Genomic DNA, 25,207 nt, shown 5'->3' on the forward strand with positions numbered 1-25,207 from the left:
ACCCACTGAGAGGGGTAATATAACCACACCCACTGAGGGCGGTAATATAACCGCACCCACTGAGGGCGGTAATATAACCGCACCCAGTGAGGGGGGGTAATATAACCGCACCCACTGAGGGCGGTAATATAACCGCACCCACTGAGGGGAGGGTAATATAACCGCACCCACTAAGAGGGGATAATATAACCATTGACAGGTGTGATATTACATGTGCCACCACCATCTCCCCATGAGTTGAGCTCCTCAAAGCGATGGATAATGAATACAGAATTGGCTGTATTCAAATGCCAATAATAAAGGAAACTGGTTACACCTACAAGGGTAATGAAGTTACACGTAACGTACTAAGATGAGGTTTGCAGATGACGGGGATGATAAATGAAGAGACAATACCTTGCTTCTTTTTACGTAAGAGTCCTCCTCATACACGTCCCTGGAGAGCCCAAAATCAGAAATCTTCATCTTGCGTCCCTCAGCGACTAGAACATTCCGTGCTGCCAGATCACGATGGACAAGCTGGGGAAGCAAACATGACGATGATGAAGGCTGCTAAATTGATGCATGTACCATATGAAACCACGAGGGGACAATATCTAAGAGCTCTGGCTTCTCCATTCAACCTGAGGCAGTGCAGCATGTAATGGTCATTCTTTGCTGGGTGGATGGAGAGACTTAATTCTTTATTATTCAGGTTATTCACTGGCTATTCTCATCAGATTGAAAATGTGTATGCAACTCTTGACTGAGCCAACTACGTAAACAATGGTCGAATTGATTTACTCAGTGAGAAGGTCATTTGGTTCTTCCTTTGAAGAACAGTGTGATGCCTGTCCAAGGTGAAATGTACAACTTAGCTGGCCAGGCCATGTCTCCTGCACAGATCACTATAAAATGCCCAATCATGGGTAACGAAAACAGAAACTATTAGAGAAACTCAGCAGGTTTGGCAGCACCTGTGGAGATAAACAGAATCAACATCTCAAATCCAATACGACTGAATTTCAGAGCTGAAGATAGAGATAGAAAAGTAATGGGTTTTGTTCTGTAGAAAAGGATGGGAGGTGCAAGTGGAACAGCAGGGAAGGTGAGGAGAAGCTTAGAGGGGCAAGGGAGAGAAGCAAGCACAAGCATCACAAAAGACAAAGGGAATGGTAAGGGTTGTACAGAAAAGAGATAGGTCCAGGCCGGATGTAATGACAGAATATCAGAAATCCAGACACCCTTCTATAGGTAGCTACAGAAAGTCAGCAGGTTCTGGAAGCATCTGTGGAGGCAGAAACAAGAGTTATTGGTTCAAGTCCATTATGTCTCTTCTTCAGAACCGAAGAACTAGTTCCAAAGAAGACTCATACAGGAGTCAATGTTAACTCTGTTGCTCTCTCCACAGATACTGCCAGACCTACTGAGTGTCTCTAGCACGCTCTGTTCTTATCTCAATTTTCTAGCATCTGCAGATTTTGTTTTATTTACCCTTCAATGGAGAACTGACTTGGCAAATGGCCGAAGGTAAGTTTTACATAGGTACCCGAAGAAAGAACCTGACAAACTCCTGCACTGCAGATACCTGTCTTGGGAAAATACAGTCACTAACCAGTCTGTTTGTAAGCAAGTCTTAGAAATTGCCTCAGTATATTTATGAACCATTGACACAAAAGCTCAACACATCCAATGTGTCCAAAGGTAGCTACTGAAACCTTGCCCCCAGTGCCAACAGTGACAACACGAGTACCTGGTTCTGTGGACATCCATCAATCTCACGGTGGACTCTTCAGTCATGAGAGGGCCCATAAAAGATGATGAAATCACTTACAGCTTGGAAAAGTGTCAGAACAGTCTCACAGGCTGATTCATGCTGAACACTTATTCTGTGAACATAAGCTGATGAACATAAACTGGCTGATGTGGGGCTGGGTTAGTCATACACAAGGCTATCACACAACCCATACAACATGGCAATACCGCCTACACTCACCAAATGTACATGTGTCACTGGATGGTCATTCAAGAATGCACAGCCAAAGCTCTGACCATTACTTTCCAGGACTGTTTGGAGTGGAACTGAAACCCAGCATGTTCGGATTCAGTAACAGCGACCACCTCTACTCATATGGAGGGGTTGACAGATAAGATTTAAGGTATAAACCCACTGCTCATCTCCTCAAAGTGCCCCATGAGCTTGAGTCACCCGACACCTTCACTACAAAAGTAAAAGATCACCTTCATTTCAGCCAGGTACTGCATGCCACGGGAGATCTGCCAGGCAAAGGATATCAAGTCTCCCATGGTCAGAGCTCGCTCATCTGGATTATCCAAGTAGCTGGAATTTCGATTGCCTTCACCCAAGTAACTGGGGCCGACTTTGCGACTTTCCCTTAGGAAGCTCCTCAGAGATCCATATTTGGCATATTCTACGATGAGATACAGAGGGCCTGCCAAAGAAAAATGCAAAGTTTTGCCAAGAAGCCTCTCCTAATCTACACGCTGTATGCAAAACAACATCCCCATTTACCAATAACATTATTTGGTTTCAGGTCACGAAGGAGCAAAGGATGCAGGGTTGAATTTAACCACCTCAGAAGCTGATACTGTTTGGACGGAAAGACCCAACAGGTCTGTGGCTAAACTATCCAGGAAAAAGAGAACGTTGAGAGAGGGTCATATACAGGATTTTAACTTACATACGGATTTGATAGGGCAAATATAGAGAAAATATTTTTGCTTTGAAAGTGGAACAGGGAGTGCAAAGCTAATGTTCACAAATGAGCTGAAAAATGTGTTGCTGGAAAAGCGCAGCAGGTCAGGCAGCATACAAGGAGCAGGAGAATTGACGTTTCGGGCATAAGCCCTTCTTCAGGAATAAGGAAGAAGGGCTTATGCCTGAACGTCGATTCTCCTGCTCCTTGGATGCTGCCTGACCTGTTGCGCTTTTCCAGCAACACATGTTTCAGCTCTGATCTCCAGCATCTGCAGTCCTCACTTTCTCCTAATGTTCACAAATAACAGACAGTATTAAATCCATCCAGGAATTCCAGAGAAATGACCAAGAGAGAGCTCAGATATGAAGCTCATAACCACAAGGAGTGGCTGTGGCGAATAGTTTAGATGGGTATAAGGTAAAAGCTGATAAATGTGAGGGAGAAAGAAATAGGTTATGCTGATAAACTGGTTTAAAGTGGTGTTGGGTGTAGGTTCATATCAAACACAAACACCAGGAAAGACCACATTTTCACCGTGAGGATTTTTATTCATCCATGTTATGTAGGGGTCACTGGCTGGGCCAGCGTTTATAGCCCGTCCCTAACCACCTTTGAGAAGGTGGTGGTGTTGCCTTCTTCAACTGCAATTCATATGGGATAGGTACCTCAACACTGTCAGGGTGAAACATTGACTCTGCTTCTCTCTCCAATGATGCTACCAGACCTGCTGAGCATTTGAAGCACTTTCTGCTTTTATTTCAGATTTACGGATTGTACTACTTACAACAAGATTGAGGCAAAGAGACTTTCTTCTATAATAAATTCTAAATTAACTGCATTCTCCCTGAAACATGGCACAAGATTTAATCCAGTTGGGATCTAGCAGTTTGCACCAAACACCGAATGGATTCATCGCACAGGACTGAGTACCTGCCCCAGTCTTCAGAAAACATTACTTTGGATCTCATGCTGAGTGTCCTACTTCAGACACTTACAAAGCTATTTAATCTGAAACCTGAATCCAAATACAGCAAAATTAGCAGCTAAATTCAGCTCACATCTGACACAACCTTACAATAGGATCTTCTTTGGCGTTGATTTTCTGCCAACAATGTCTCTTGCAACACCAGTCTTCGGGGCTAACTCATATTAACTAATGAAGGATTAAGTTTTCAGTAACAGAGATCCATGTGTGATAACAAGAACAACTTTCCTCAGCCCATTCACCCAGTTGATCAAGATCTTTCTATAATCTTAGGTGTCCTTCTTCACTGTCCATTATACACCAATCTTAGTGACATCTGCAAACTTACTAACCATATATTCTCTTCCAAATCATTTATATAAATGACAAACGAAAGTGGACCCAGCACTGATTCCTGTGGAGCACTGTTGGTTACAGGCCTCCAGTCCTTAAAGCAACCCTCCACCACCATCTGTCTCCTGCCAATTTTGTATTCAATTGGCAAGCTCATCCCGAATCCCATGTGATCTAACTTTAGTCTTCAGTGCGGAATCTTGTCAAAGGCAAGTAAACAATGTCCACTGCTCTGCCCTCATCAATCTTCTGGGATACCTCCTCAAAAAACTCAGTCAATGTTGGACCAAGGGGTCTGTTTCCGTGCTGTATGTCTCAATGACTTTATTACAGAATTGTAAGATAACAGGGTACATTAGCTTAATACTGTTTAACTATCTCTTATGTAGTGTTAATATAATGTTATCTCTTAAGAGACAGTAGGAGGTCTATGTAGACTGGAGAACTAACAATGAACTGACAAACTGACAGTCAATTATAAATCTCAGTGGGTGGGACTATTCCAAAGCTTGCAGGCCAACTGCCTTATAAAGTACATCACAGAGTAAGAATTCATTTAAATTTAGGGGATGGTCCAGAATTGCCCCAAAGCATAGGCAATTCCACTCGTCACACTTGTATAAACCATTGATACGGGCAATCCTGGTTCTGAAATAAAAAGGAAGTTCTCGAGAAACTCAGCAGGTCTGGTAGCAACTGTGGAGAGAGAAGCAGAATTGTAACTAGGAGTCTGTTGTGACTCTTCCTCAGAACTGAAGAGAAGTGGAAAAATGATGGGCTTTATACTGTTGAGAAAGGCAAGTGGAAGCACAAGGAAGGTCAGGGAAAGTTCAGTGGGTCAGGGATTACAGATCAAAGATGCCATGGAGCAAAGGCAAAGGGAGTAGTTTTAGAGAAGAGACAAAGAATTGGCCCAGTTGGGGTGTTAATACATGAATGAGGGTCAGTTCTGACTGAAAGCAAAAGCATAAAAACAAATTATAGACACTGGAGAAAAAAAAAGGGCAAATTTAAAAATCTGAAGCTATGGAACTCAATGTTGAGTCTTGAAGACCATAACATAGTTAATTGGAAGATGAGGTGCTGATCCTCGAGATAGCATTGGGCTTCATTAAAAGACTGCAGGATGCCCAGAACAGAAATCTGAGTGTGAGTAAGATAGTGCATTGAAATGGCAAGAGACTAGAAGGTCAAGGTTATGCTTGCAGACTGAGTGAGGGATTTACCATGAAGTGTTCACCTAATTAAACCTCAGTGACTGAGCATCTGACGGCAGATTGAGTGGTCCCAGTTCAAATCTGGGTGCCCCCACTACACAGATACCATAACTCAATTTGAGCTGTTTTTTAATGCACTGAAATTGCATTGGGTACACAGCATGTTGGAAAGGAAGGGGCATTTTAAAGTGTGGCACGGTGGCTCACAGTGCTAGGTACCCAGGTTCGATTCCACCCATGGGCAACGGTCTGTCTGGAGTTTGCACATTCTCCCCGTATCTGCATAGGTTTCCTTCCACAGTCCAAAGATGTGCAAGTTAGGTGGATTGACAATGCTAAGTTGCTCATAGGGTCCAGGGATGTGTAGGTTAGGTGGGTTAGCCATGGGAAATGCAGGGTTACAGGATAGGGGGGTAGGTCTGGGTGGGATGCTCTTCAGAGGGTCACTGTAGACTCAATGTGCCAAATTGCCTGTTTCCACACTGTTGGGGTTCTATTCTATTCTAGTCTGCATTTGGTCTCCCCAGGAGACTGCATTGTGAGTAACTGCATTGGCCCCATCTCAATCTTGTTTTCTTTTGATTCAGTCTCAATCAGGTGCCAACAGGTAGGCATGTTCACATCTTCTGAAAACCCGTTGGAAATTGTCAGTGAAGGAATCTAAACAATGCGACAGTCCTTTGGAAGCTGGACTTAATGAGGGATAGAAGGTAGCTCCAGTTCCCGGATAATGGGCATTTGAAAAATAGAAGGAAATGCTATCAAGGAACTCGCTTGCTGTTAAGAATTCCCCATTTCATCTACTCCTATTGATCCTTACCTTGTGCACAGCAGTAAATTGTCATTAACCCGCTCACTTTAACCTGCAGATACAATATAGCTTAATCGACATGGAAAGCAAAAGCCAAGTTTATTACACAGCTGACAGTTTGACATCTGTAACATAGCAATAAATTCCTGTGGATGATCCAATTTATCCATTTCCCTCAGCATCACATGCTACTTTCTATGTAATGGGGAGGATAAACTACCTAGAGAAGTGATGAGGTGGCTGCTCTATGAAAGTATAGCTAGCATCACTAACTGGTCATGCGGAGAACACTGTGTTGTCCAGGGTTGCTGTGAATGTATTTGCTGTTATTTGCATTTGTGTTAGAATAAACCTCTCCATTCCTGGATGGACTAATTCTATTTCTCCCGCCCTGCCAGCCCATCATTTCTAGGTGAGAATTTCTGAAGTGGCAGTAGCGAGTAATACCTGAAGAGAATTCCTGCCCCAGGTACACTCGTAAACTGGACAATCCCCAATGGATAATGAAGTCAAAGTTGCCAAGTATTTACAGGGTAGAAAAGCCATTTCCCCCTTGTTAGTGATTATGTTTCACATTGAACCTTCTTCTTTATCTAAACCACCAACGTTACTTCTAATGTTGGGGACAGAGTAGCCTTGAGGTAATTCCTGTCTACAGGAATAGTGCCAGAAGACTGGAGAATAGCAAATGTTGTTCCTTTGTTCAAGCAGGGGAGTAGAGACAATCCTGGTAATTGTAGACCAGTGAGCCTTACTTCAGTTGTGGGTAATGTATTGGAAAAGGTTATAAGAGAGAGAATTTATAATGATCTTGATAGAAATAATTAGGGATAGTCAACATGGTTTCGTGAAGGGTAGGTCATGCCTCATAAACCCCATTGAGTTCTTTGAGAAGATGAACAAACAGGTGGATGAGGGTAAAGTCATTGATGTGGTGTATATGGATTTCAGTAAGGCGTTTGATAAGGTTCTCCACGGTAGGCTACTACTGTAAAAAATACGGATGCATGGGATTGAGGGCGATTTAGCGATTTGGATCAGAAATTGGCTAGCTGAAAGAAGACAGAGGGTGGTGGTTGATGGGAAATGTCCATCCTGGAGTTCAGTTACTAGTGGTGTACTGCAAGGATCTGTTTTGGGTCCACTCCTGTTTGTCATTTTTATAAGCGACCTGGATGAGGGTGTAGAAGGATGGGTTCATAAATTTGCGGACAATGTTAAGATAGGTACAGTTGTGGATAGTGCCGAAGGATGTTGTTGGTTACAGAGGGACATAGATAAGCTGCAGAGCTGGGCTGAGAGGTGGGAGATGGAATTTAATACAGAAACGTGTGAGGTGATTCACTTTGGAAGGAGCAACAGGAATGCAGAGTACTGGGCGAATGGTAATACCCTTGGTAGTGTCGATGAGCAGAGAGATCTTGGTGTCAGTGTACATAGATCCCTCAAAGTTGCCACCCAGGTTGTTAGGGCTGTTAAGAAGGTATATGGTGTGTTAGCTTTCACTAGTAGAAGGATCGAGTTTTGGAACCATGAGGTCATGCTGCAGCTGTGTGTGGCCACTCTTGGAGTACTGCGTGCAGTTCTGGTCACTGCATTATAGGAAGGATGTGGAAGCTTTGGAAAGGGCTCAGAAGAGATATACTAGGATGTTGCCTGGTATGGAGGAGGGAAGGTCTAACAAAAAAAGACTGAGGGACTTGAGGCCGTTATCACTAGAAAAAGGTTGAGAGGTGACTTAATTGAGACATATCAGATAAATCAGAGGATTAGTTCAAGTGGACAGTGAGAACTTTTTTTCCGAGGATGGTGATGGCTAGCATAAGGGAGCATAACTTTAAATTGAAGTATGATAGATATAGAACAGATGTCAGAGGTAGTTTCTTTACTCAGAGGGGCGTGGAACGCACTGCCTGTAACAGTTGCAGACTCACCAACTTTTTACTGGCATTTAAATGGTCACTGGATCGGCATATGGACGAGAATGGAATAGTGTAGGTTAGATGGACTTCAGATTGGTTTCACAGGGCGGTGCAACATTGGGGGCCAAAGGGCCTGTACTGCGCGGTAATGTTCTACATTCTATGTTCTAATGTCATGGGCTGAATAATCCAGCAGTTGAGAGTGGGATGCTGGAAAAGCACAGCAGGTCAGATAGCATCTGAGGAGCAGGAGAAACAATGTTTTGGGCAAGAGCCTTCATCAGGACATCAGAATTCCTGCTCCTCAGATGCTGCCTGACCTGCTGTGCTTTTCTAGCACCCCACTCTCGACTCTGATCTCCAGCATCTGCAGTCCTCACTTTCTCCTAATAATCCTGCAGCCCAGGTGAATGATTTGGAGATATGAGTTCAAATCCCACTATAGCTGGTGAAATCTGAACTGGCAATATGGATTTTGTTTTGATAATATTTATGACACACTTCTGGAGCAGGCGGGTTTGGACTTGACCTATCTGGCTCAGAGGTAGGGACACTACCACTGCACTACAAGCATCCCCTAAAATTAGTAATATAAAGTTAGTCTCAGTAATGTTGATTACAACAATCAATGTTCAAAGCCTACCAGGTTCTCTGGTGTCTTTTAGGGAAGGAAATCCGTCATCCTTATCTCATCTGAACTATATGTGACTCTAGACCCACCAGCAATGTGGGTGAGTCTCAAGTGCTCTCTGAACTAACTTGAGAAAATCAATACATTCAAGGACAATTCAGGATGTTAACAAATGCTGGCCCACATCCCATGAAGGAAGGAGAAAATGCTTTCTCCATTATTTAGTTGATTTAGTTTCACCTTGAATGCATTGATGCGGCTGGTCTCAAATTCCCCTTTCATTGCTAATTCACATTCTAACCACTCTCTGGTTAAAGAAAGAGATCCTGTGCTCTCTCTTGGATTTATTAGTGACTATTTACATTTCAAGTCTCACCCAAAACATTTTCCTCACATCTAATCCATCTTGGCCTTTAAACTAACTGGTTTCATATCTTTGTGAAACTAAAATAATCTGTTCACTAGTATAAATAAAGTTACCACTAATATCACCCCGTATCCGATGTTCTCTTACCATCTTGACAGCAGGCTCCATACAGCTTGATAATATGGGGGTGACTGACTTGTTTCAGCAGATTGAACTCTGATAAGAGGTCCCGTAGCTCACTCTGAGACGCGTTTTCTGCCAGACACCAAAACAGAAGGTAGATTTAGTGCGGAGGCAACCACCGTTAGACTTCACGCCAGTATGTATCATAGAAACAGCAACTCAAGTATATATATCAAAAAGAAAGCTGAAGTGCTTCACAAAGATCTAAACAAAACAGAATAAAAAGGTATCCTGAGGACAGGATAGTTACCACTGTCCCTTCAGGACATGGTATCAAACAAAAAGTGAGGAATTCTTTGGAAATTGGGATTTCATTCCCTCTTCCTCCAATCTAAAGGGACAAATACTCTTCACCCTTTGGCTCCCCAGTTAAAAGCCAGGTAGAGGGAAATTCAGAGTCTAGATTAGAGTGGTGCTGGAAAAGCATAGCAGGTCAGGCAGCCTCCGAGGAGCAGGAAAATCAACATTTCGGGCAAAAGCCCTTCGTCAGGAATTAGCTGAACGGCTTTTGCCCGAAACGTCAATCTTCCTGCTCCTCGGATGCTGCCTGACCTGCTGTGCTTTTCCAGTACCACTCTAATCTAGACGCTGATCTCCAGCATCTGCAGTACCCACTTTCGCTGAGAGGGAAATTCAGGCTGAGTTTACCAGCTGTCAGTTGGAATGGCCCATAAAATAGCAGAGAACCAGATCAGGATTGTTCCTGACACTGCCTGGGTGAGATCTGACAGACTGCTCCAGAGGTGGGCTGGAGACAGAAAAACTGCAGTTGCTGGAATCCAACATAGACAAGCAGAAAGCTGGGAGAACACAGCAAGCCAGGCAGCATCAGGAGGTGGAGAAGTCAACGTTTCGGGTGTAACCCTTCTTCAGGATTGGGGCTAGGGTTAGGGGGAGCTGCAGATAAAGGGAGTGGCTGGGGCAGGGTGGTGAAGTGGAGATAGGTGAAGACAGGTAGAGGGTACGACCTGGTTGGTCAATGGGAGGAATGAATCTGGTTGGTGACAGGGAACAGTGGAAGACGAGGGAGGGACTGGGGATTGGAAGGGAGGTTATTTGAAATTGCTGGTCCAATTTGTTATAACTCAGACCCGAGATTTTTTAAAATTCATTTGTGGAACTTAGGCGTCGCTGGCTGGCCAGCATTGATAGCCCATCCCTTGAGAAGGTGGTGGTGAGCTACCTTCTTGAATTGCTGCAGTCCACTTGCTGTGGGTGCCAGTTTGGAGGGATTTCCAAGATATTGATCCAACGACTGTGAAGGAATGGTGGCATATTTGCAAGTCAGGGTGGTAAGTGCCTTGAAGGGGAACGTGCAGGTGGTGGTGTTCCAAGAACCTGCTACCTTTGTGCTTCTAGATGGAAGTGATCATGGGTTTGGAAGGTGCTGTCTAAGGATCTTTGGTGAATTTCTGCAGTGCATCTTGTAGATAGTACACACTGCTGTACCCACTTTCGCCCGGTGGTGAAGGGATTGAATGTTTGTAGATGTGGTGCCAATCAAGTGGGTTGCTTTGATCTGGATGGTGTCAAGCTTCTTGCGTGTTGTTCGAGCTGTACCCACCCAGGCAAATGGGGAGTATTCCGTCACACTCCTGGCTTGTGCACCATAGATGGTGGATAGACTTTGGGGTGTCAGGAGGTGAGTTGCTTGCCGCAGTATCCTTTGTCTCTGAGCTGCTCATGTAGTCACTATGTTTATGTGGTGAGTCCAGTTGAGCTTCTGGTCAGTGGTAACTCCAAGGATGTTGACAGTGGGGGATTCAGTGATGGTAATACCGTTGAATGTCAAGGGGCGGTAGTTAGAGTGCCTCTTATTGGTGATGGTCATTGTCTGGCATTTGTGTGGCGCAAATGTTACTTGCCACTTGTTGGCCCAAGCCTGGATTTGTCCAGATCTTGTTGCATTTGAGCATGGACTGCTTCAGTATCTGAGGGGTCGCGAATGATGCTGAACGCTGTGCAATTATCCGTAAACATTCCCACTTCTGACCTTATGACGGAGGGAACGTCATTGATGAAGCAGCTGAAGATTTTTGGCCTAGGACACTAACCTGAGGGACTCTTGCAGAGATGTCCTGGAGCTGAGATGACTAACCCTCCACAACCACCTTCCTTTGTGCCAAATATGACTCTAACCAGCAGAGTGTTTGCCCCCTGATACCCATTGATTCCAGTTTGCCAGAGCTCCTTGATGCTACACTTGGTTAAATGCGGCCTTGATGTCAAGGGCTGTCACTCTCACCTCCCCTCTGGAATTCAGCTCTTTTGTCCATGTTTGACCCAAGGCTGTAATGAGATCAGGAGCTGAGTGACCCTCGTGAAACCCCAACTGGGCGTCATTGAGCAGGTTGTTGCTGAGCAGGTGTTGCTTGATGGCACTGTTGATGACCCCTTCCATCACTTTACTGATGATGGAGAGTAGACTGATTGGGCGGTAATTGGCCGCATTGGATTTGTCCTGCTTTTTGTACACAGAGCATACCTGGGCAATTTTCCACACTGTCAGGTAGATGCTAGTGTTATAACTGTACTGGAACAGCTTTGCTCGGGGAGCTGCAAGTTCTGGAGCACAGGACTTCAGTACTATTGCCAGATTATTAACAGGGCCCATTGCCTTTGCAGTATCCAGTGGCTGGAGACTGATATCTGTGATGCTGGGGACCATTGGAGGAGCCTGAGATGGATCATCCACTCGGCACTTCTGACTGAAGATTGTCGCAAATGCATCAGCCTTATCCTTTGCACTGATGTGCTGGGCTCCTCCATCATTAGGGATGGGGATATTTGCGGAGTCTCTTCCTCCAGTGAGTTGTTTACTTGTCCACCGCCATTCACGACTGGGTGTGGAAGGACTGCAGAGCTTAGATCTGATCCGTTGGTTGTGAGATTGCTTAGCTCTGTCTATCACTTGCTGTTTATGCCGTTTGGCACGCAAGTAGTCCTGTTTGGTAGCTCCACCAGGTTGACACCTCATTTTTAGGTACGCCTGATCCTGCTCTTGGCAGGCCCTCCTGCACCTGCCATTGAACCAGGGTTGATCCCCTGGCTTGATGGTAATGGCTGAGTTGAACCTGGGACCCTGGTGCTGTGAGGCAGCAGTGCTAACCACTGAGCTTAGCTCTGTCTATCACTTGCTGTTTATGCCGTTTGGCACACAAGTAGACCTGTTTGGTAGCTCCACCAGGTTGACACCTCATTTTTAGGTACGCCTGATCCTGCTCTTGGCATGCCCTCCTGCACTCTCCATTGAACCAGGGTTGATCCCCTGGCTTGATGGTAATGGCTGAGTGGGGGATATGCCAGGCCATGAAGTTGCAGATTGTGCTAGAGTACAGTTTTGCTGCTGTTGATGGCTCACAGAGTCTCATGGATGCCCAGTCTTGAGCTACTAGATCGATTCAACATCTGTCCCATTTAGCACGGTGATATTGCCACACAACACAATGGAGGTTATTCTCAAATGTGAAGGTGGGACTTTGTCTCCACAAGGACAGTGCAGTGGTCACTTTTACTGACACTGTCATGGACTGATGCTTCTGCAGCCGGCTGGTTAGTAAGGATGAGGTCAAGGATGTTTTTTTCCTTTTGTTGGTTCCTTCACCACCTGCCGCAGACAAAGTCTAATAGTTATATCTTTTAGGAACCAACCAGCTCGATCAGCAATGCTGCTGCTGAGCCACTCCTGGTGGTGGTGGTGGTACCCACCCAGAGTAAGTTTTGCACCCTTGCCACCCTCAGCGCTTCCTCCAAGTAAAACATGGAGGAGTACTGATTCATCAGCCGAAGGAGGTCAGTACATAGTAACCAGTAAGAGATTTCCTTGCCCATGTTTAACCTGAAGCCATGAGATTTCACAGGGTCCGGAGTCGATGTCAAGGATTCCCAGGGCAACTCCCTCCCAAATGTATCCTGCTGTGCCGCCACCTCTGCTGGGTCTGTCCTGCTGGAGGGACAGGACATATCCGGGGATAATAATGGTGATGTCTGGGGCATTATCTGTAAGGTATGATTCCGTAAGAGTGACTATGTTAGGCTGTTGTTTGACTAGTCTGTGAGACAGCTCTCCCAATTTTGGCACGAGCCCCCAGATGTTGGTAAGGAGGACTTTGCATGGTCGACAGGGTTGTTTGTGTTTTTGATAATGATGGTGTCTGGGGCATTATCTGTAAGGTATGATTCCGTAAGAGTGACTATGTTAGGCTGTTGTTTGACTAGTCTGTGAGACAGCTCTCCCAATTTTGGCACTAGCCCCCAGATGTTGGTAAGGAGGTCTTTGCATGGTCGACAGGGCTGTTTGTGTTTTTGCCGTTGTCTTTTCCGGTTCCAAGGTTGATGCCAGGTGGCCCGTCAGGTTTCATTTCTTTGCTGTGACTTTCTAGCGGTTGATACAACTGAGAGGCTTGCCAGGCCATTTCAGAGGGCAGTTGAGAGTCAACCACATTGCTGTGGTTCTGGAGTCACATGTAGGCCAGACCAGGTAAGGATGGCAGATTTCCTTCCTGAAAGGACGTTAGTGAACCAGACGGATTTTTTTTCTGACAATTGACAGTGTTTCATGGTCAACATTAAGTCGATTCTTAATTCCAGATTTTTTTCTTATTGAATTCAAATTCCACCATCTGCCGAATTGGAGACCATTAAGCAGGGTTCGCTGATGGAGATTCAGATGCCCATTTTGTGGACAAGCCGCCGGCTCTCCCATGTGGCTATCCTACCTGTGGCAGCTCAGGAAGCCACTGGTGGCCCAAAGAGGAAACTGTGAGGAGGGAAGGTAGCCCATCCCACATCACCAACAGCTCCTGCACTCCACCTCTAACTCCCTGGGGTCTTCCAATTGCTCCAGCAGTGCCCACCTCTCCCATTGATGTCACAGGCATGTGCTGGCTCTCTGACTGGACCTGGCAGCCTGCATGCCATCCTTGACGAGGCAGCAGGTCCTCCGCCTCAGGAGGCTGTCCATGTTAACATTGCCCAACCAGTCCCAGTACTGACAGCTGACCTACTATCATTGTGCCAACCCTGGGTAAACTTTGACCTTTGGTCTCTCTGACCCATTGCAGTATGAGGAGGTGAGATAAGGAAAATAGGTTTTTAAGCAGAAAACTATTATGACCTGCACTCCACAACTTTTCAAGATTCAGACTCAATAGTAATGTTCAGAAGACATGTAGTTTGACAAATACTTGCAGAGAGAAAAAAAGTTGCAAGGTTATGGGGAAAAACTGGGACTAATTTGATCATTCTTTTAAAGAGCTATCACAGATATGTTGGATTGAATGGCTTCCTTCTGCGCTGAGTCGATACATGTCCTGCTGGCCTTCCCAAAGAAATGTCCTTCAGATATGTGAACACATACTGACGGCTGCTGTTGGTCAGGATGTTGATTGTGCTGACCCCAGGTCTGTGGGTGAGTTTACTCAATAAGGTCGAAGTTGGGGCACGGGTGCTTTGGGTCAGGGCAGTCTCGATTTTGTCAAGGTTCCCTAACCTTGGAACTCTGTCTTAAATCTTAAAGTGCGAACTGCTGACTACATGGATGTGAGCAACACTTGCATGTCATAGTAACACTTCGAAGATCGTACCTTTCAACATCTTGACCGCCACAGTGGTGTAGCCTGCTTTGCCCTTGAGCCTGAATGCTGTCGCCTTCACCACTTTCCCAAATTCTCCTTCCCCAAGGGTCTTACCCAGGACCAGGTTCTTCCTCGGAAATTCCCACTTGGGATCCTCCTGTCAGGAACAAAGGATATTGCACACTTTAGAAATGGAGGAACACTTGATAAGGCCGAGTAATACCTGACAGCCCAAACACTTGGCTTACGCGTGTTAATTTTAAGAAGCTAATTAGCACTTCATTGCCCATGTAGAGGTCAGTTAGCTCCGTTAGTTGGACGGTTGGTTTTTGAAACATCAGGTTTAATTCCCACACAATTCCACGAAGGATTCTCCTTTTCAATTTGTCTCCTCACCTGAGGTACAGTGACCCTCAGATTAAACAACCACCAATCGCCTCTCTCTAATGAAAGAGTGGGGCGATGGTGACCTTACTTTTTATGTGAACAATTCATTCTCAAGTAAATCCTTTGACCAAATGTTGTCTCTGTAAATGATGTCTGTGTTGAAATGATCTCTTGTATGGAAATGTGGGATTGTATAGAAATTACAGGCAGAATACAAATCATGGGAGGTCTTGTGGTGCATTGGGAAGCCTTGCTTCTGAGCCAGATGCTCCAGTTACGGGACCCACTCCTTTTTATTCTTAAACTACAGTAGAATCCAGTATCCACAGATTCGGTTTTCATGGTTTCAGTTATCCGCGGTTTACCGTGGCCCAAAAACATTCCAGAAATAATTCCAGGGGGCTGCCGGGGTAGGTAAATTTCCCACTTAAATGAATGGGTTCGCTAGTATCCACGGTTTCAGGCATTCGCAATAAGTCTTGGAATGTAGCACTCATGGATACGGGGGTACGCCTGTATTCAAAATGGTGCCAGATTATGGCGACCATTCAATCTTTTCACTGTATTGTTCACTTAAAATGCAAGTAACAAAAAAAAAGGATTGTTATTAATGATCAAAATGAAAAGGGTGAAATTTTGTGCAAACTCTTCCTTATAAAACAAGGCTACAGTACAAGTGGCACTCACTGGTATCTTGAAGGAATCCACTGCCACTTGATTTTCCATTGAATCCATGGAAGGTCTCCGAATGTTGTTTGAGGAGTAGCTGATGGGATAGGCTTGAGCTGGCCTTCTGAAGGTCATTTCCGCTGAGGCGATGGGCGGCTTGGGAGCGTTCTTGTGGTACCGGTGGATGAAATAGGAAGACAGCAGCACAGACAGGATAAAGGATAGCAACACTGCAGCTGCAATGATGGTTTTACACAGATCATCACAAACCAACTCTGTGAATGAAACCAAACAGACAACATCAATGAATGGACACCCACTTTAACATGGCTCATTAGTTTGGAGATAATTTGATTTGATTTGATTTATTATTGTGAAATGTACCTAAGTACAGTGAAAATTTTTGTTTTGCATGCAATACAGACAGGTCATGCCATACAATGTGCATCAGGGTAATAGAACAGAGCAAGGAACACAATGTTACAGCTGCAGAGAAGGTGCACAAACAGCGAGATCAACATTAAATTTAAAATTTGAGATGTCCATTCAGAAGTCTAATAATGGTGGGGAAGAAGCTGGTCTTGAATCTATTCATATGTGTATACAAACGTTAATATATTATACAAACTTAAATTATTCCCTCTGATAATTATTCAGCCCTTGAAGGAACACATTCTATCTCTCTTGGATCTCTGTCAAAGCCTTTGAAATAAAATAGCCTAAGACAAATTGGGAACCAGGCTGACCACTCAGTAAATGTTCTCTCTAAGCTGAAAACCAGACAACTAAAATTAAATTCTAAAGAAGTGTCACAGGACCCGAAACGTTAACTCTGCTTTCTCTCCATAGATGCTGTTGAGGTTTTTTTCCAACAATTTCTGAGTTTGTTTCTCTCTAAGTTTGTGTGGGGGTGCAGCTGCTCAGAGGTTCCGCACATGTGAAAGGGTGACTTGATAAAATCATGAGGGGCATGGATGGGGAAAATAGTCAAGATGTGTTCACCATGGGGGGGGGGGTAGTCCAAAATTAGAAAGTACAGGCTTAAGATGAGGGGAAAGATTTAAAAGAGACCTAAGGGGCTACTTTTTCATGCAGAGTGTGGTGCTTGTATGGAATAAATGGCCAGAGAAAGTGGTGGAGGCTGGTACAATTACAACATTTAAAACGCACCTGGATGGAAAATGAATAGGAAGGGTTTAGACAGAGATGGGCCAAATGCTGGCAAATGGGACTAGATTAATTTAGGATATCTGGTCGGCATGGATGAGTTGGACTGAAGGTCTGTTTCCGTGCAGGTCTATGACTCAGTGCTGATCGGCGTGTTGATGCATTGGTGCACAGTTCTAGAAGCTGCTGCCACCCACGGAACTCACAGGTCCACCAAGCCTAAACACCAATGACAGGAAATGTAGAACATAGAGTACAGTACTCAGGGAGCACTGGATTGCTGGGGCTGCCATTTTTCAATCTAAGATGGTAAATAGTTGACTTGTTTTACCTCAGATTTGACATAACAATGATAATGAGTCAAAAGGGTAGCATCTGCATCAAATGCCAAGAAAAAGATTCTAGTAATTAACCTACCAACAACATCATCCTTTTGGCAAACACATTTGTTATCAGAATAGCAGACGCAGGTTCCGAAACCTCCTTTAATTCCTCCCAGCTCTCCAGGTTCAAATCCGCCAACAACCTTGTCCCATTCTACATCAGGTAGATGAAAGACAGCATGTGAGACAGGTGCAATCACTGAATTGTATTGGTGTAAAAGAAGGCCATTTGGCCCACCTTGTCTGTACTGGTTCTGGTGTGTGTTAATGAGTTCAACTTAAATGTAGAGGGTGGAATCAAGACGTTTGCAGATGACATGGAAATTGTGGAGTCGTAAATAACATAGATTGCTGCAAACTGCAGGAGCAGATCAGTGGACTGAAGAGATAGGCAGAGCAGTAGCAAATGGAATTTGATGCAGAAGTTATAGGCCAGTGAGCCTATTTCGGTTATGGGTAAGGTGTCGGATAAGGCTATAAGAGATAGGATTTATAATCATCTAGAAAGGAATAATTCGAATAGGGAAAGTCAATATGGTTTTGTGGAGGGTAGGTCATGCCTAACTAACCTTATTGAGTTTTTCGAGAAGGTGACAAAACAGGTGGATAAAGGTAAAGCGGTTGATGTGATGTATATGGACTTCAGTAAGGCGTTTGATAAGGTTCCACACCGTAGGCTATTGCACAAAATGCGGAGTTTCGGGATTAAAGGTGATTTAGCGAATTTGATCAGAAAATGGCTGGCTGAAAGAAGTCAGAGGGTGGTGGTTGATGGGAAACGTTCATCCTGGAACTCAGTTACCAGTGGTGTACTGCAAGGATCTGTTTTGGGGCCACTGTCATTAGTCTTTTTTATAAATGATCTGGATGCGGATGTAGAAGGATGGGTTAGTAAATTTGTGGATGACACTAAGAAAGGCAGAGTTGTGGATAGTGCCAAAGGATGTTGTGGGTTACAGAGATAAGATGCAGAGCTGGGCTGAGAATTGGCAAATGGAGTTTAATGCAGAAAAGCGTGAGGTAGTTTAGTTCGGAAGAAATAAGAAGAATGAGGAGTACTGGGCTAATGGTAAAATTCTTGGCAGTGGAGATGAACAGAGATCTCGGTGTCCAGGTACATAAATATCTGAACGTTCCACACAGGTTGTTAAGAAGGCATATGGTGTGTTGGTGTTTATTGGTAGAAAGATTGAGTTTTGAAGCTACAATGTCATGCTTCAACTGTACAAGATACTGGTAAGGCCGCACCTGGAGTATTGCGTACAATTCTGGTCACGACATTATAGAAAGGATGTGGAAGCTTTGGAAATGTTCAGAGGTGATTAACTCGGATGTTGCCTGTAATGGAAGGAAGGTTTTATGAGGAAAGGCTGAGGGAGCTGAGGCTGTTTTCATTAGAGAGAAGGTTGAGAGGTGACAATCAAGACGTATAAGATAATCAGAGGGTAGATAGGGTGGTCAGTGAGAGCTTTTTTCCTCGGATGGTGAAGGCTAACATGAGGGGACATAGCTTTAAATTGAGGTGCGATGGATTTAGGACGGATATCAGGGGTAGTTTCTTTACTCAGAGTGTAGTAGGGGCGTGGAATGGCCTGCCTGCAACTGTAATAGACTCACCAACGTTAAGGGCATTTAAATGGGTATTGGACATACATATGGATAATAATGGAACAGTGTACACATGCATCAGATTAATTTCACAGGTTGGCGCAACATCGAGGGCTGAAGGGCCTGTACTGCGCTGTAACGTTCTATGTTCTATATTCTATATTCTCAATGTGTGACGTTCTGCACTTTGGGAAAGATAACAGAGCAAGTGATTACACTGTGAATGGAAAGTATTGACAATCAGAGGGACTTTGATATGTCCCTTTCCCATTGGTGAGGCAATGGTCTAGTGATACTATTGCTGGACTATTAATCCGGAGACCCAGGTAATGTTGTGGGATCACAGGTTCAAATCATGCAATGGTAGAGGGTGGGATTTGAATTCAATGAATATCTGGATTTAAGAGCCTAATGATAAATCCATTGTTGATGAGAAACCAATCTGGTTCACTGATGACCTTTAGGAAAGGAAATCTGCTATTCTTACCTGGTCTGGCCTACATGTAACTCCAGACTCACAGCAATGTGGTTGACTCTTAACTGCCCTCTGGGCAATTCGGGATGGACAATAAATCCTGGCCTCATCAGTGATGCCTCACCCATGAATGAATACCAAAGAATGTATATTTATGGGTTCCCTGACAGTGGCAGGGCAGATGATTGGGAAGGGTCATGGCATGTAGGTCGTTCTGCTACAACGTGAGTTTCATTAATGTGAATTCGCTATAACACGATTGACAAATTGGGGGCAGTGTTTCCATAGCGTGAACTTTTAAAGTGTGTGTTGGTTCTAGTGCGATTCCAGCCCCATTAGTTTAAATGGTGCTGCTGTTACACAATTTTCTTATAACACAGGATAGCATGAGAGTGGAACTACCACGCTATATCAGAACTGACTGTATTGCGTTTATTAGTCAACTGCAGAGACTACCGGAACGGCGGGGCGGGGGAGGGGTGGGGGGGAGTTGGGTATGCTGGAACTGTATAAAATGTTGGTTAGGTCTTAACTGGAATACTGCCTGCAGTTCTGGTCACCACACTAAAGGAAGGCTGTAATGACAGGGTACAGAGGAGATTTACCAGATGCTACCTAGGCTGGAGGGTCTAAACTATGAGGAAAGATTGGAGACAGTGAGGTTTTTTACTCTGGAGCGGTGAAGGTTGAGAGGAATCTGAGAGAGAGGTATAAAATAGACAGTGGGGATAGGAAGGTACTTTGTACATTAGTGTTGGAGGTGTGGTCAAAACCGAGAAAGCAAAGATTTAAGGAAAGACGTAGAAGGCTAAGACGTAAAGGATAATGGGAGTCGAAAACTTGCTGTCCTAAAGGACGGTCGAGTCAAAAATCCAAGTAGTATTTAAAAGGTATTTAGATATTCACTTTTTTTTTAACCTCCAGGACTATATACAAAAAGCTGGAAAATGGGATTAGTTTTGCGGGATTTTTGTTGACCGGTACAGACATGACAGCCAAATGATCTCCTTCTGTGCTGTATTATCTCTTGACTTCATGAAACAGGACTGTTCTCTCTGGTGACCATGCTGATGTATACTTGATGAGTCAAGATTTGGCAGGGCTAGGATGACTGTGGTTACATACCAATGCAATCTTGGGGACATGTGCTCTTCTTCTTTTCCACGACATCGCAGTACCCGTCAGGACAACTGGTGAGGTCTGATGAGCAAGTGGAGTAATTTTTTGATATACCTGCAGACAGTAAGAAAAGATTTATAGTGGCAAGTCCACAGATAAACCAAGCAATACATCAACACTGATTGGAATTAATGTACAACATCCAACATTGCTTATACAGTATTTACAAAGTCTTTACAGCACAGAAAGAGGCCATTCAGCTCAACATATCTGTGCCAGTGTTTAAGTTCCACACAAATGTCTTCCCACCCTTTGTCAATATATCTGTCACAACTGCATTATTATGATCTAATAGGTTGTAGACAAAAATTATATTAAAATATATTGTATTTTAGAAACTTTTCAAAAGGACTGTTTCAACATGTTTTGACAGTCCTTGAGGAGTAGCTGGCATCCTTAGCAATGATGAAGTTTGTCGTTGTCTTTGAGTTCTTTGCATTTCCCAATTTGAGGGTGCTGTCTCTCTCAAGATGATGAGAGAAACAGCGAGAGAGACTTACAGTCCTTGTCACCAACTCATTTTCTTTCTCTCTGTTCTGCTGCTCAAAAGCAATGACTGAAATATGGCTCATTTACATTCTCATGTCTGGCTCCATTGTAATTGAAACTCGCCAACTGGCTACTGAGCCTTTCATCTCTCAACATGGTAGATTATCCCACAAGTGTGAAGTAAAACAGGAGACGCAAAATTCTTGATGTCGACTTGGTTTCCTGGTTTCAACACATTTAGATAAAATGATAATTTCTGTGCAGATGGTTTTGTTTATTCCACATGAACTTCTGCTGCACTTGTTTAACAATTCAGTGTCTTGCTGCTGGTTGCTGTCATTCATCATCACTGTCCAATCGTCGCCATCACAGTGTTCTTCCTTACTCTGTGTATGGGATTGGTGTGCCAAACATAGGTCTGAGCTGTCTTCTGATTCTTCACAAAGCAGCTTCATGGTCAGGAATGATTTCTTATGATACAGGGTTGATTACATATCTTAGAACCCCATGCTGGTATTGAATAATTTGTATTTGAATTTCCAGCTCACACTCTCTTCCCAGTTCTGACAATTCTCTACTTGCTCACTCATTGCATATCTCTTTCACTGACCTGTCTTTGAGAAAGGATACCCTGTGTGATGGAATGGTTGTGGGCTAGGAATTTTACATTTGCTTTCTGAGCATAGCTGGTGCTGGGAATGGTAATCGTGACTCCATTAATGTTGTAGGAAATGCAGCAATGCAAAGTGAAAATCTTGTTTTGTCACTCGACAATGTACGGTCTTTCACTTAACATTTTGTACCATATGTTCCATGTGGATAGTGGGCCATTTTCCCACTTAGCACACATGTCCACAGTTCGCCAGTGTACTGCAGACCAACGTCAGACAATATCTGTTAGAAATGATGTGCCACAAACCACTGATAAGTGCATCACCACATTTTCGGCAACTGTTTGTCAACATGTGTGGTATCATCACTTTATCATCAACACATACAGCCTGTGAAGCATAACACAACAGTAGGCTTTGAAGGAGCCTTGGTGAGTTCCTGCAGTGCATTTTGTGGATATTGCATACTACTGGTACTGAGCATTGGTGGTAGAATGAGTGAATGTTAAGTTGGGTGTAACAATCAAGTGGTCTGTTTTATCCTGGATGGTGTGAGCTCCTTTGATATTGTTGGCGAAGCACTCACCGAAGCAGGTGGACTATTCCATCACATTCCTGACCTGTGCCTTGTAGCTGATAGAGGTCAGGAGGTACATTATTTCATACAGTGTGGAAGCAAGACATTCAGTCTATTGAGTCCACACCAACCCTCCAAAGAGCATTTCACCCAGATTTACACCCCTGTCCTCTAACCCTGCATTTCCCATGGCCAATTCACCTAACCTGCATATCTTTGGACTGCCCACATTGACATGGAGAGAATGTGCAAACTCCACACAGTCGCCTGAGGGTGGAATCGAACCCAGATCCTGGTGCTGTGGGGCTGCAGTGCTAACCACTGATCCACCATGCCACCTCCTGCTGCAAGATTCCCAGCCTCCAGCTTCCTCCTATAGCCAGAGTATATATATGACTGTTCCATGTGTCTTTCAGTTCAGTCTCATGCTGTAATGTGAGAAAGCCTGTGAAATTAACTGATGGTTATCCTGCTCCTTTAGATAGTTCAAGTGGATGGTGAGATCACATAACACAATCTGGAAAGAGATCAGAAAGTACCTACATCATCCTTTCTCTATCAAAAATTATATTTAACCAGTTTTAGTCTCTGTCTCCTTGACCTACATAATACTTTAATAATTGAAACATTTCAGGGGATATCTGAGATCTGAAGGCTATAGTTAACCACAAATTATTTTGGACGTATTATTCTTCAAGCATTCAAAATTTCCAAAAGTATTCGGAAGTTATATCATTCAGTAGTTAATATTAAAGTTTCACATATAATGGACAATTACAAAGGAAGAACTGATACACTGAGTCATTGCAGAAGATTCATACCCTTTTCAAAGCCCTGTCGCCACTGACATTTCCCCGTTAATGTACCAAGACCGCCACATTCCTCACACTCAGAGCGCTGCCTGTTTGTCGCACAGATTTTGGGACAATTGTTATTTCTGTCTGTGTCTGCAGAGAGAAGAAAACTCCATTAATTCCATGTATTTTAAAGCAGGGTTTAAATCTTGCTTTGTCATCTGTATAAAGCATTCACATTTTGTTACGTTAAATAATCAAATAGAGTCCCTTCGGGTTAAGGACATGCAACACTTGAACTGTGAAGAGGAATGAGACTTCAGTTGAATAAATAATGACACTGGCATAGGCTTAAGATTACAAAATGCTCTAATTAACTTAATTAAACTATATTTCAAAATCACAAGGATATGAATAGTGTGCTGACTGTGAATGTACAAGAGGATCCGTCAATGAAAAGCAAAAAATGAACATGACTTCCTTCAATTCAGCTCAGTTTAGAAATTCCTGATGAAGGGCTTTTGCCCAAAACGTCGGTTTTCCTGCTCCTCAGATGCTGCCTGACCTGCTGTGCTTTTCCAGTGCCACACTCACAACTCTAATCTCCAGCATCTGGAGTCCTCGCTTTCGCTCAGTTGAGGAATGCCCAGCAGAAACTGAATTCTCCTAAATGAAGGTGTGGTTGGTCTATTTCAGGAGTACTCGGACTCAGAAAGTCAGGACAGTTCTCCACAGAGAGGAGACGTCTGAGAGGAGATTTGTTCAAGGCATTCAAAATCATGACAGGGCTGGACAGAATAGAGACCCAGAAATTATCCCAGTCATGAAAGGATTGGGATTGAGAGGGCACAGATACAAAATTTTGGAAAAGAAGCAAAAGCGTTGAAAAAAATCACTTCCCACAGCCTCTAAATTCCAAGATGGCAGCACAGTAGGACTCCTCAGCCAGAGTTCATTTGCTCTGAACATTTCTTTCCTTTTTTTTCCTCCCTTTGTTTTTTTTTCTTTCTTCTTACCTCCTGTCCTTGAGCTTTGAGTGAAGTCATCATGGACTCGCTGCCTCAATGTGGACTCCCGGTATTGAGAGTCTTGAGGCGAGGCCTGGCATAGTTTGGAGTCGTGGCCTGGCATGGTCTAGAGTCATGGCCCAGTGTGGTCTGGAGTCATGGCCCGGTGTGGTCTGCAGTCATGGCATGGTATGGTCTGGAGTCATGGCGTGGCATGGTCTGGAGTCATGGCATGATATGGTCTGGAGTCAAGGCGTGGTATGGTCTGCAGTCATGGCGTGGTAGGGTCTGGAGTCATGGCGTGGTATGGTCTGGAGTCATGGCCTGGTGTGGTCTGGAGTCATGGCTTGGTGTGGTCTGCAGTCATGGCGTGGTATGGTCTGGAGTCATGGCGTGGTATGGTCTGGAGTCATGGCCTGGTTTGGTCTGGAGTCATGGCTTGGTGTGGTCTGCAGTCATGGAGTGGTATGGTCTGGAGTCATGGCGTGGTATAGTCTGGAATCATGGCCTAGTGTGGTCTGGAGTCATGGCCTGGTGTGGTCGGCAGTCATGGTGTAGTGTGGTCTGTAGTCATGGCGTGGTATGGTCTGGAGTCATGGCCTACTGTGGTCTGGAGTCATGGCCCAGTGTGGTCTGCAGTCATGGCATTGTATGATCTGGAGTCATGCCCTAGTGTGAACTGGAGTCATGGCCTGGTGTGATCTGCAGTAATGGCATGCTATGGTCTGGAGTCATGGCCTAGTGTGGACTGGAGTCATGGCCCAGTGTGGTCTGGAGTCATGTCCCAGAGAGGTCTGGGGTCATGTCCCAGTGTGGTCTGGAGTCATGGCCCAGTGTGGTCTGAAGTAATGACCCAGTGTGGCCTGGAGTCATGGCTTGGTGTGGTCTGAAGTCATGGCGTGGTGTGGTCTGGAGTCATGGCCCAGTGTGGTCTGGAGTCATGACCCAGTGCAGTCTGGAGTCATGTCCCAGTGCGGTCTGGAGTCATGTCCCAGTGTGGTCTGGGATCATGTCCCGGTGTGGTCTGGAGTCATGCCCCAGTGTGGTGTGGAGTCATGTTCCAGTGTGGTCTGGGGTCATGTCCCAGTGCGGTCTGGGGTCATGGCCAAGTGTGGTCTGGAGTCATGTCCCAGTGTG

General features: G+C 44.5%; 1 protein-coding gene across 1 annotated transcript in view; it reads right to left on the reverse strand.

Moving 5' to 3' along the window:
• Nucleotides 1-25,207, reverse strand: part of ret (ret proto-oncogene receptor tyrosine kinase) — a 126,464-nt gene that overhangs the window by 20,256 nt on the left and 81,001 nt on the right. Inside the window, exons 8-15 of the mRNA XM_043678617.1 lie at nt 23,091-23,216; nt 20,539-20,646; nt 17,365-17,484; nt 15,799-16,055; nt 14,734-14,881; nt 9,113-9,220; nt 2,221-2,432; nt 338-519 (exon numbers count right to left, since the gene is read on the reverse strand). Of these exons, the coding sequence (XP_043534552.1) occupies nt 338-519; nt 2,221-2,432; nt 9,113-9,220; nt 14,734-14,881; nt 15,799-16,055; nt 17,365-17,484; nt 20,539-20,646; nt 23,091-23,216 (1,261 nt within the window). The remainder of the gene's footprint in view (nt 1-337; nt 520-2,220; nt 2,433-9,112; nt 9,221-14,733; nt 14,882-15,798; nt 16,056-17,364; nt 17,485-20,538; nt 20,647-23,090; nt 23,217-25,207) is intronic.

This window comes from Chiloscyllium plagiosum, chromosome 38 (assembly GCF_004010195.1).
Source record: "Chiloscyllium plagiosum isolate BGI_BamShark_2017 chromosome 38, ASM401019v2, whole genome shotgun sequence".
NCBI classification, from domain to species: Eukaryota; Metazoa; Chordata; class Chondrichthyes; order Orectolobiformes; family Hemiscylliidae; genus Chiloscyllium; species Chiloscyllium plagiosum.